Source organism: Chiloscyllium punctatum, chromosome 11, assembly GCF_047496795.1.
Source record: "Chiloscyllium punctatum isolate Juve2018m chromosome 11, sChiPun1.3, whole genome shotgun sequence".
Lineage (NCBI taxonomy): Eukaryota > Metazoa > Chordata > Chondrichthyes > Orectolobiformes > Hemiscylliidae > Chiloscyllium > Chiloscyllium punctatum.
Window position 1 is genome coordinate 22294085 of NC_092749.1, and position 12431 is coordinate 22306515.

The 12431-nt window shown below is 41.7% G+C and overlaps 1 protein-coding gene across 1 annotated transcript in view; it reads right to left on the minus strand.

Moving 5' to 3' along the window:
* Nucleotides 1-352: 352 nt before the first annotated feature.
* Nucleotides 353-12431, minus strand: part of sdccag8 (SHH signaling and ciliogenesis regulator sdccag8) — a 357014-nt gene continuing 344935 nt past the window's right edge. Inside the window, 1 exon segment of the mRNA XM_072580466.1 lies at nt 353-499. Within this exon segment, the coding sequence (XP_072436567.1) occupies nt 413-499 (87 nt within the window). The 3' untranslated portion in view covers nt 353-412.

Consider the following 12431-nt stretch of genomic DNA (forward strand, 5'->3'; position numbering starts at 1 on the left):
GTTACACAACGGGTAAATCTATTTAAAAGAGTTCTGCTGCCAGTTTTGTGATGAGTGTTTTTACTCATTTTTGCTGTTATGCACTCAGCAAAATCTACTCCCTTCAGACTATGGATTGATGTTTCTGTCTCACATTATAATAGTCAAGTAAAAACTTTTATAATTTGAAGAACCACTAGTTGAGTCTGACCAAGATTGAGAACATATTTATTGATCTGAAACTGAAGTCAAGTAATCAGACATTTGTTTATACATGAAAATCAATGTAATAAGTAAGGTTGTAACCTATTGGTCTTTACCCCTTACCATGGTGGTGGTACACCTGTACAAAATGATCAGTTTTGACCAGTAATAATAATTCACAGTATACCTGTATTTATTCATATAATATCAAAAATACGTACAAAACTAATCAGTTAAAATGTAATTTTTTAAAAGTTTGCAGACTGACATCCAGTTGATCATTTGTTGGTCCTCTGGTCTTAGATGTAACAGGAGGCTGAAAAGGCAGACAGAAAAGGGATATTTTAAGGTGTGGTTTTCAGCAAATAGGCCTTTATTTCTGCACCATTTCCCACATCTGTTAGATTCTTAGAATTTCACTAGTGGTTAGAATTGCTGCTCCAGTAAACAAGTGCTTCATGAAAACCTCATATTTTGTCTCTTGCATGATGCCTTCTGAAAATCAAATTGTCATGCTCCTGATTTTCATCATTATTTGAATTAATATGTAGCACATAAGTAATCTTTGCACTTTAAAATTAATTTCATTAGTTAAGTCACTTGACTTCAAAGTGAAATATTACAGTGACAAAAGTTGCTTTCAGGTACATTTTGTTGAACTTCCTGTTTCTAGGAAAGAAGAAACCAGTTTAATATCAGCTTTTGTTTACTGTGACCAGTTTAGTTTGCATCACACTGTGCAGCTGTGCAAAACAGGAAGTGGACTCTGCTTCATAGGGTATACAACATGAGGAAACAGTCACATTTCATTTACTTCATTAAACTGTGCTGGGCCATGTTTTTAAGAAAACAATCTAGTAATACATTTTGGTAAAGTGTTATTTTCCAGGATATGCTATTAAATTAAAAATGAGCTAAAACATTCCACGGATAGTTTGATAAAAATAAGTAAAGCAGCAAAATAATTTGTGTGACTGGGGAGCCATGAAAGGTGGTTTAACTAGCAGTTAGAAAGGTATTGGAGCTGCAGGCATGTACAAATTAAAATAAAACACCCAATGATTCTATGGATCCCAGATGACTGGGATCCCAGATGACTGTGAGAGTCATGCAGTTAATTTCATGATTCCTGCTTTTGATCATATGTAGTGAGCACTTCAGATGTAACATCAGACAGATGAGGTGAAACTGTACAAAAACAGCAAGGGCTTTTTTTCTCCTGCTACCATTCTATTAACAATGATTTTTTCTCCTTTTTTTTCCACTTGGCTACAAGATTTAATATTTTGCAATTACCATTGCAGCACTCTTGAGATGATATTAAAAAATGTGATGGACTCTGAGATTGCAGTCAGTAACACAACTATTTGTTGAAGAAGCATTAAGAACATAGTTTTACAACTTTTGTTATTCTTTTGTTGGATATGGATCAGGCGAGCAAATCTAATATTTGTTGTCCATTTCTTAGTTGCCCAAGAATGTGGCGGTGAACTGCCACCTTGAATCACTGAAGTCTATCTGATGTGACTACTCTTAGTGTTAGGATCTGTAAAAGAGGGGAGTTCCAGCATTTGTTAAGATGCTATCAAACGAACCTTGGTATGTTATTGCCATGCACCTCGTATACAATACAGCCACTGTGTTATTGTGCAGAGTGTGAATGTTTAAGATGATGGACAGGGACACTGATTAAGTGGGCAACTTTGCCCTGGAACACTGATATTGGAGCCATACTAATCCAGGCAAACAGAATACATTCCATCACAGTCATAATTTGTTTTGCAGAAGGTGAGTTACTCACATCAGAATTCTCAGTCTCTGAATTGCTTTTGTACCCACAATATTTATATAGCTGGTCCTGTTCCTAGTGAATTGTAACCTGCAAGATGTTGTTACTGGGAATCAAGCAATGATAATGCTGTTGAATATTGAGTGGACATGATTAGACTTTGTCAATTCTAAAATGTAATTCCAAATACCTAAAAATTGTAATTGTTATAGAAGTAGCAATTTAATTCCTTTTCATTAATCAACACAATTGATTCTGTGGCTACAGTCACAGAAGATATTGTTAGCAAGGTATTACCAGCTTGATGCTTTAAGGGGCAACTATATGCTATTTTACATCTATATACTATTTTCTAATATATGAATAGGTGGGAAGTAGTACAAGTTACATTTACATAGCGTCTTGATGTAGAAAACAAGTTGAGGCACTTCACATTTTCAGTTTGAGGAGACTATTAAAAACATCAAATATATGGTTTTGAAAACATTTTGAAGATGAATTAGAATTATGGTACAGAAGGCGGTAATTTAGTCCAGTGAAGCAATGTAGGCAGTGGGTCTACAACAAGCAATATGACTTAGGGCTATTTGCCTTCCTTTACCCTAAACCTACCTCCACCACGCTTCACTACCAAACCACCCACAAGGAAGGTGCAACCTATCTGGTTTCTTCCATTTTCCCTGGAGCTAGCCAGTGTCCTGGAAAACTAAAGCCCTCCCTCCTCCATCATCCAGCCATATAGTATCTGCCTTATCCTTCTATTTCAGTACTCACTTGCACTTGGCATTAGGAGTAATCCAGAAATGACTCCATTTGAGGTCCTGCCAATTTTCTACCAAGGTCCATAAATTCTGATTTCAGGACCACATCTCCCTTCCTACCCAGGTCATTGGTACCACAATGGTACCAATCTGCACCACAACTTCTGGCTGTTTGGCCTTCCCAGAAGAACGTCTTGCAGCTGTCCTGTGACATCCTTGACCTGGCACCAGGGAAGCAACATATCAACATGTAGCCAGGTCCCTGAAATTACTATTGCTTTTCCTTTCTTCTTACTTGCCACTTGTACAACCAAGCCATTTGTGGTGCCACAAACCTGGCCAAAACTGCATTCTCTTGAGGGACCAGAATCCTCAAAAAGGCAAAGATGACTTGTAAGTGGGCCCCCGTGGACCCTTGTACCACCTGCTTGTTTCTCTTGAATTGCCTGGCAGTGACCTATTCCTTTTCTGCCTCCAGGCCTTTATGTTGAAATGGGATCATCTCTCTGATTGTGCTAACCATATAACTCTCAGCCTTATTGAGGTGACTCCAGCAGTTGCTTGAGCTCTGAAACCCGGAGCTCCAATTTCTGCAGCTAGGAGCCATTCTTGTACAAGTGCTTGTCCAGGACATCAACAGGGCCCATGCCTTCTAACATATTATGGGCCACACATTCAATTTACTATCTTAAAATCTTATATTACTTTATTATATTGGCTTTGACATTCTTTATGCCTTGTTTTTCTCAGTTAAACCTATGATGACAAAACAAGGTAGTTTTAGCATGAGTATAAAAAGATTGCAGTTGTGTTACCTTTGGTATGCGGAACACACTGGAGTAGAATTGACAGAATTTGCAGTGGAATGAGGTGACTTAATCTGAGAAATCAGAAAAAAAACATTGTTGTCCAGCATCTGGACTGTGTCAAGATCCCAAACTAAGTCTGCCTGGTGATAATTATCACTATATAAGTTAACTCAATAATTTGTGAACATGCAGCTTTCCTCCTCAGATAGGAATGTTTACACCATATATCCCCCCAAAATTGTTCCTGTTGACTTCCTTCCACTTAACACTAACTATTCTGCTCAAATCAAATTAAACAGTGGATCCTGTTCTGCTCAAAACCATTTCACTGACAAAAATTTGACCACTTTCTTGATCTTTCTCTATTCTGACTAAATGTGATCAGAAAGGTGAACTGTCCCTCAGCACAGAGTGTTTACATTTGTTTTTGTTTATAACTTTTTGACTTCTTAAGGCTGCTATGTCTTCTGTTGACTCTATATTTGTGCACTTTTAAAATCAGTTTTCTGCTTTTTCAAGAGCAGATGAAGACTGTAAGATCACTGACTGAAGACTTATAGCAGCAGCCTTGGGAAACTGAGACAGTACCACCTTTGACATTGGTCACAACAATTTCTCTTTTAAGAAGCAAGTAGAGAATCCAAAGATACTCATGAGTGCAATCATATAAAATGCAACCTTAATCCTAGACAATTGCTACCAAACACTTCCCCTTTCTAGATCATGACCTTCCGGTGGGCTGATATTATGGGTCTTAAATCGCCAGATTACACACGGAACACCCTTGTCTTTGTAGGCTTGGTGTACACAGGAACACCACCTTGTATGTCAATGTCACAAACTAGTTCTCTTGACCTACATCTTAGTTTCTTCCTACTGGCTGACTCATTGAAAATAACTGTTCCTCAAAGGATCCTAAAATAGACAGAAGTTTACTCTGAATAGATAATAAACATGGGGTGGATAATGGGATGATTTTTGGCAGTTGCACTTCTGACTGACAACTTTGATGCAATCTCACTAGGGGATATCAAGCCACAGATCATCAGGAATCCAGTGATTGGAAGCAAGGACTCGTGTCCACATGAAGGAAGGGATATTAAAGATGATTCAGGTGCCATGTTTAAGATAACTTGCAAACAGTGGAAAATATTCTGGGAAAAAGTCTTCATATAATCTTTCAACACTTCTGTCATATGTGGCTGGACAAAAAAAAAGTTGTCTGCAAGAGCATATTTTTACCGAAAAAGAACTTCTTAAAATGTTTGCATTAAATGTAAGTGAATGAAGAGAAGAATGAAATAAAAAAAGAACATTAACCTGTATCTTTGTGTGAATGTTGACTGATTTGTTGTGTATTCCTGGTTTCTTTCAAAGTTTGGATTCCTTTTGAACAGGTGAGAAAGAGAAATAAATGAAGGAAAGAAAAAAAAAGTCATTCAGTTCATGTTCTGTAAAACAGACGACTCTACCAGCATTCAGTTCATATCTAATTTTAAGAGGACAGTACAGACAGAGTTAATCTTACAGCTTGACAAACAACCTGCCATTTATTTTTCTATTACCTGGTTTTGAGTTCAAAACCTAATAGCTTTTAAATGTTTGGTCACATTAGCAATACTTTAATAAAATCTTTGACCAGAAACCTACCTCTGTAGGATCCCTGGCCCTCTGCACTTAACCTATGTCATTAATATCTTGGTAACAGAAACACAAACTCACACTCTGACCCTCATAGTTCAGTCTCAAATGTATCATCTTGTACAAAAATCTCAAAGTGCCTTTTATCCAAGTACAATCTACTTTTTTAAAAAACTTGGATTAAACACGTAACAATTTAATTATACAATAATTTTAATTAAATGATTTCAAATGAAATAGTCTGTACATTTACTACTGAGAGATGAAATGGCACTCTATACAACCTCTCAAATGTTCAGCTATCAAAATGTCAAGTAGGAAGATGATAAACATACTCTAAAATTAAAGTGCAGATAATAACATTTGCTTGGTACTTCATCAGCCAGGCAGACATAAGAATCTGGCTTTACCACTCAGAATCTGTTGGTCTAATCAGAGCCTCTCATTTGCACTGGCATTAAATATCATTAAAAAAAACACTGATTGTCCCTCTCTGAAACTAAATCTGATATTTGCCATCACAATGTACATTCCTGTTCCTTTAAAATATTGATCTATTATGGATTAATAAGGATTTGAGGGATATAGTTGAAAGGACACATCTTCACAGTAACAGCTTATAAGTAAATATACTTCAAACCAAATACATCTGTGATATCTCAATTTCTGCTATGTGAAAGTTTTTAAGCATAGTCCCATGCTTGACATATTTAATTCCAGATTGTTAAACTACTTCTAGAATGACAAACTGGTGTTAACCCAGAAGCTTTCAATACTGTTGAAGGAAATTTGTTTTACCTGTATTAAACATTGCTCTATATCCAAACTATTAAGCACTGGAATTCATACAAGTGGTGAATGTTGGTGAAAAATGCCTTGCACAGTCTCAAGCTCAGAAGTGTTGCTTTTAAGTAATGAAATGATTGAGGTCAATATTCACAGAAAATTAGCTTACTCCTTTGTCCCAAAGTTAAACCCTTCTTAAGCTTAGTTATATAGTGATGCATACAGTGTGATAACATTAAACTGGGGACTGCAGTGGGTGAAGAGTCCAAGGCAAATCATACTATACCTTTAACTAAATGGAGAAGAAACTTAGTTAACCTGAAGGCAGATGGCTACTTACTGCTGCCACGTGCCTCGTCCTGCAGTGTATTTATGCGGCTACATCAAGGAGCAGGAGACTGGGATCATAATTGCATCGTCTGACTGTTAAACTGAGGATTCCCCTAGACAGAGCACTCCCAACAAAAAGAGATGTGTCCGTTCAGGGTCTGTCCTCTTTTGGATCTTAGGAATCTGTAATTTTGTATTCTGATAGAAATTTGTGACAATCTCAGTTCAGTATCTGGCGAAAATTCATCTTTCTATGGGAGCTGGAAGCAGTCTGCTTCTGCGAAAGGGAGTAAATGTGCACACTTCAAAGTAAGTGATTGACCCTTCCTTATGCAAATTACTCAACAAGTACTCCAAATGGCAAGCATTATCTGTACTGCTGCTCTACTGGGAGGGGTGAAAATGACACACAGTGACAGTGTTGCTTTATACTACAGAGATGAAAAGAACATAGGCTCTGGAAATCAACACTTTATGCCTTTAACACTCACTTTATTGTCAGCTTTGACCAATATTGACACATTTTTAATTTTTATTTTCAGAATATTTCTATTTTGTCCAGCAGCTAAAGAACTATTTCGGTAATCAATGAGCAGTCAATCTCATTCAAATAAAGACCATAAGATATAGGAGCAGAATTAGGCCATTCAGCCCATCGCGTCTGCTCCATCATTTGATCATGGCTGATATGTCTCTCAAGCTCATTCTCCTGCCTTCTCTCTATAACCTTTGATTCCCTCACCAATCAAGAACCTATCTATCACTGTCTTAAAGACACTCAATGACGTGGCTTCTTCAGCCCTCTATGGCAAAGAATTCCATAGATTACCCACACTCTGGCTGAAGAAATTTCTCCTTATCTCAGTTCTAAATGGTTGGCCCTTCTCTCTGAGGCCTTTTCCTCAGGTCAGAGTCTCTTCTACTGGTGGAAACATGTCCATGTTTACTCTATGCAGGCCTCTATAAGTTTAATGAGATTCCCACCCCCTCATCCTTCTAAAATCCATGTAGTGGGCCTTCAAAGTGGGAAGGTCAGTGGTCAGTGGGCCTGCACAGATTGGCAAGGTCAGCGGTCAGTGGGCCCGCACAGAGCGGGATGGTCAGTGGGCCAGCACAGAGCGGAACAGCCAGTGGTCAGTGGGTCTGCAAAGAGTAAGGCGGTGAGTGGTCAGTGGGCCTGTATAGAGCAGGATGGTCAGTGGTCAGCGGACTTGCACAGAGCAGGATGGTCAGTGGTCAGCGGACTTGCACAGAGCAGGATGGTCAGCGGTCAGTGGGCCTGCACAGAGAGGGATGGTCAGCGGTCAGTGGGCCTGTATAGAGCAGGATGGTCAGTGGTCAGCGGACTTGCACAGAGCAGGATGGTCAGCGGTCAGCGGACTTGCACAGAGCAGGATGGTCAGCGGTCAGTGGGCCTGCACAGAGAGGGATGGTCAGCGGTCAGTGGGCCTGCACAGAGCGGGATGGTCAGTGGTCAGTGGGCCAGCACAGAGCAGGACGGTCAGCGGTCAGTGGGCCTGCACAGAGCGGGATGGTCAGCGGTCAGTGGGCCTGCACAGAGTGGGACGGTCAGCGGTCAGTGGGCCTGCACAGAGTGGGATGGTCAGCGGTCAGTGGGCCTGCACAGAGTGGGACGGTCAGCGGTCAGTGGGCCTGCACAGAGTGGGATGGTCAGCGGTCAGTGGGCCTGCACAGAGTGGGATGGTCAGTGGTCAGTGGGCCTGCACAGAGTGGGACGGTTAGTGGGCCTGTACAGAACGGGACGGTCAGTGGTCAGTGGGCCTGTACAGAACGGGACGGTCAGTGGTCAGTCGGCCTGTACAGAGCGGGACGGTTAGTGGGCCTGTACAGACCGGGACGGTCAGTGGTCAGTGGGCCTGTACAGAGCGGGACGGTCAGTGGTCAGTTGGCTTGTACAGAGTGGGATGGTCAGTGGTCAGTGGGCCTGTTCAGAGCGGGACGGTCAGTGGCCAGTGGGCCTGTACAGAGTGGGATGGTCAGCGGTCAGTGGGCCTGTACAGAGTGGGATGGTCAGTGGTCAGTGGGCCTGTACAGTGTGGGATGGTCAGTGGTGAGTGGGCCTGTACAGTGTGGGATGGTCAGTGGTGAGTGGGCCTGCACAGAGCGGGACGGTCAGTGGTCAGTGGGCCTGTACAGAGTGGGATGGTCAGTGGTCAGTGGGCCTGTACAGAATGGGACGGTCAGTGGTCAGTCATCCTGTACAGAGTGGGACGGTCAGCAGTCAGTGGGCCTGCACAGAGCGGGACGGTCAGTGGTCAGTGGGCCTGCACAGAGCGGGACGGTCAGTGGTCAGTGGGCCTGCACAGAGTTGAATGGTCAGTGGTCAGTGGGCTTGCACAGAGCAGGACGGTCAGCAGTGAGTGGGCCTGTACAGTGCGGGACGGTCAGCAGTCAGTGGTCCTGAGAGGAGTGAACCAGCCAGCAATCGTTGAGCTGGAGTGGAGTGGCCAGCAGACTGTCACAGATCTCAAGCTCAGCAGTGTGGGGATTGAGAGAGAGAGAGACCGGCCAAGGGACGTCTACAGCATGGCGAAGCTGCAGGCTATAGAAGGACTGAAACATTTATCTTTTAACTTTATTTCTTTATCTTCTTAATTTATACTCTGAAGAACTGTAATGTAGCACCTTTAGCTTTTTTCTTCATTTCTCTCTTTTTGTATCTAATCTATTCCTGTACCTAAGATTTGCTCCTAAGATGGCACCTTGTGTGGCAACATTGTCCACATTTCACTGTTCTCCTGCATAGTTGGGGGGAGGGGGGCACGGTGGCTCAGTGGTTAGCACTGTTGCCACACTGCGCCAGGGACCTGGGTTCGATCCTCACCTCGGGTGACTGTCTGTTTGGAGTTTGCACATTCTCCCCGTGTCTGCATGTGTTTCCTCTGAGTGCTCCCATTTCCTTCCATAGTCGAAAGATGTGCAGGTCAGGTGACTTGCCCATGCTAAATTGTCCAAAGTGTTAGGTATGTTAATCAGGGGTAAATACAGGGTAGGGGAATGGGTCTGGGTGGGTTACTCTTCGGAGGGTTGGTGTGGACTTGTTGGGCCAAATGGCCTGTTTCCACACTGTAGGGAATCTAATCTAATCTACATGTGACAATAAACCTAATTCAATTCAATTCAAATCAAAATAGCAAGTGTGGTGCTACTAAACCCTGCTTGATACTATAGTAGTCACTAAGAGAAAGGATTATTGTGTCTTGATGAGTTTCCCCTTGGTCTGCAGCATGAGGCAACAAAACCAGGCAGAACAGGACGAAGCTATAGAGAATAGACAGACAGAACAGCAAAGTGAATGCCTTCCCTGCTGTAGATAAAGAACATCTCTCCTCCTACCCCCATTAGGACCTCCCGTACCAATCCCATGGATCTGAATGGCCCTCTCTCAGTTCCTAAACTATCCTGCACTATGTCACCGTGAATCAACAAGAACACACTAATTCAGTAGAACTGGATGAGTGGAGCACAAATATACTGATTCATGGAAATTACTTTTAATGATCGTTTGAGTAGTAAATTTGCAAGGGATCTGTTTTAGCACTTTCAGGCAAATCCAAATTATTGTAGTTAGCAGTTAGGACTAAAATTGCAATATTGAAACCAAACTTTCAGAAATAAATGTCTTATTAGCACAGGACCCATGTAGTGTTTGATTTTAGTATTACACCAAAGTGAGTCACTGTAACTTTGCCTCTGAGATATATGATCTTCTCTAAATGCTAGTTGTCAGTCAGAGTTGAAGAACATAACCCTGCCAACCTACATATACTCCCTACATATCTCAACAGTGAAGGAATTCATTGTTCACCATGTGTTTTGTTATTACAGGTTACTGATGTCAGATTTACTGGTGGAATCATGATTATGAAAATTATCCCAGGGTTGACAGAAAGTATCTGGATGAGTCTGAATCTTAACAATGGCTTCAAATTGAGAGTTGGAGAAAGGGAATGAAGAGTGTTTAGTCACACCATTGAGTGCATTCTAAGAGATTCATTCAGTTACTAATCGCAATACTCAGTGCAGTACGATTTCTGGAGTCAGTCGGCTACAGAACCTGAAACTGACAAGTTTCCATGCAACTATAATACAACACTGGAGTTGTTTAAAGCCCCCAAAACAGAAAGGTTAGTCGCAGGTGAGATAAAAGTCTCTTATCTGACCCTTGTTGGCCTACACCCAGGTTAAATGAGATGAGGCAAGGGGTTAACCAATTGCAAGGAAACCAATTTGACATTTATTTATCCTAGGTTTTGGGATGCCAGGATAGCTTCAGGGAAAGGTGTAAACACCAGACAGCCCTGTTTGTGGGCCAAGAGAAGCTAACTTCTCAGCTAAAGCAATACACTGTGCATGCTAGAGACCTGAAATGAAAACAAAATTCTGGAGAAACTCAGCAAGTTTGGCAGCATGTATGGAAATGTCCCATTAAACTTATTTCTACCTATATTGACTTTATCTTTTTCTCCCCATACTCAATCTCTTCCCACTTATATTTATGATTTGTCTCTTGCTTGACATCTGAAGTACAATTTCCAGTTTCCTGACTCCAACTGCCTCCTCTTCATCAAGAACATGCAATCCCTTTTCGTGTCCATCTCTCACCATGATGGTGTGAAGACTCTCCACTTCCTCCTTGAAAGGAGGCCTGAACAGCTCCCATCAACTGTTAACCTCCTTCAACTCACTGAGCTTAATCTTGCTTTGAACAACTTCATATTTAACTCATCACACTTTCTCTGTCAAAGGTATAATACCACAATAGGGACCCAAATGTGTCCCAGAGATGCCAGTGTGTGGTATGGGGAACACTCCTTGTTCTACTCCCATTCAGGGAACAATCCATTTTATCCAGTACAATCATGATATTATTGGTACTGCTACCTCCCTCGACTGGAATTAGAAAAAATAACCTATTTTGCTTCTGATTTCCATCCATTTCTCAACTTCCCCAGCCCATCTTTGACTCTTCCCTTGAGTTTGTTGACTTATCTGTTTTCATATCTGGTGATAGGCTATCTATCATATATTCAGTCTAAACCCACCAACTCTGACAGTGATCTTGACTACAATCCCACACAACCCACTTCCTGTGAGGACACCATCACAGTCATATCTGTTCCAATGATGCCACCTTCCAAAGGTGCCTCCAATTTGTTCTTTTTTTTTCTTTTCAGCCAAAAGCTCAACCTGATTATGGTTGGCAGTGCCCTCAGCTGAAAGCAACCCATTTCCTCTACTTCTGCTGTCAACCCTTCCCCCTCTCCCAGAACAACGTTAGGGTTCTCCTGATCTTCACTTTCCACTCGACCTACCTCTGCATTCAAAGGATCATCTCTGTCATTTCCATCACCAAACCTGGGGTGTTCCTCCAGCTGCAGATTTCCAGCATCTGCAGTTCTTTCTTTTATTATATCTTCCCCTCTCCTCCCTTACTAACATTCTACAGGGACTGTTCTCTCTGTGACACTCCTCCTAACACTTCCTTATCTCTCCATGGCACTCTCCCATGAAACTGCAGAAAGTGTAACAATTGCCCTTTAATCCCATCTATTCTCACTATCCAAGGACTTCCAAATGAAGCAGCTTGTTTAGACTGCTTTCAATCTAGCTCACTGTATTTACTGCTCACAATGCAGTTTCCTCTATATTAATGACACCAAATGCACCATTGGTTCACCAAACTATTGGTGAGCACTTTGCAGAACACCTCTGCTTTTTCAGTAGGAATGACTCTGACCTTCCAGCAACTTGCTATTTCAATATACCATCTTTCTCTCATTTCTGCCTTAGGCCTCCTGCAGTATTCCTGCGAAACACAACAAAGGCAAGAGGAACAGCACTTTATTTTCCACTTAGGCACTTTACAGCCTTCAGGGCTTAACATTGAGTTCATCGACTTCAGAACATGAGTGGTGTTCTCTATTTTGACTACAATCTCTCTCCCTTCTCTAGCTTGCATTGGTTTGCCTCAACAAACTATTCCCCATGACCAATAGCATGCATTTGGAATCTGTATATCTCCTCTACTATCATTAGCAATCTCCTGCCTTTTGCTCTGGGCACCCTCACCATGTGTTCCACTTGCTCCTCTCCCCTCCACTTTGTCAA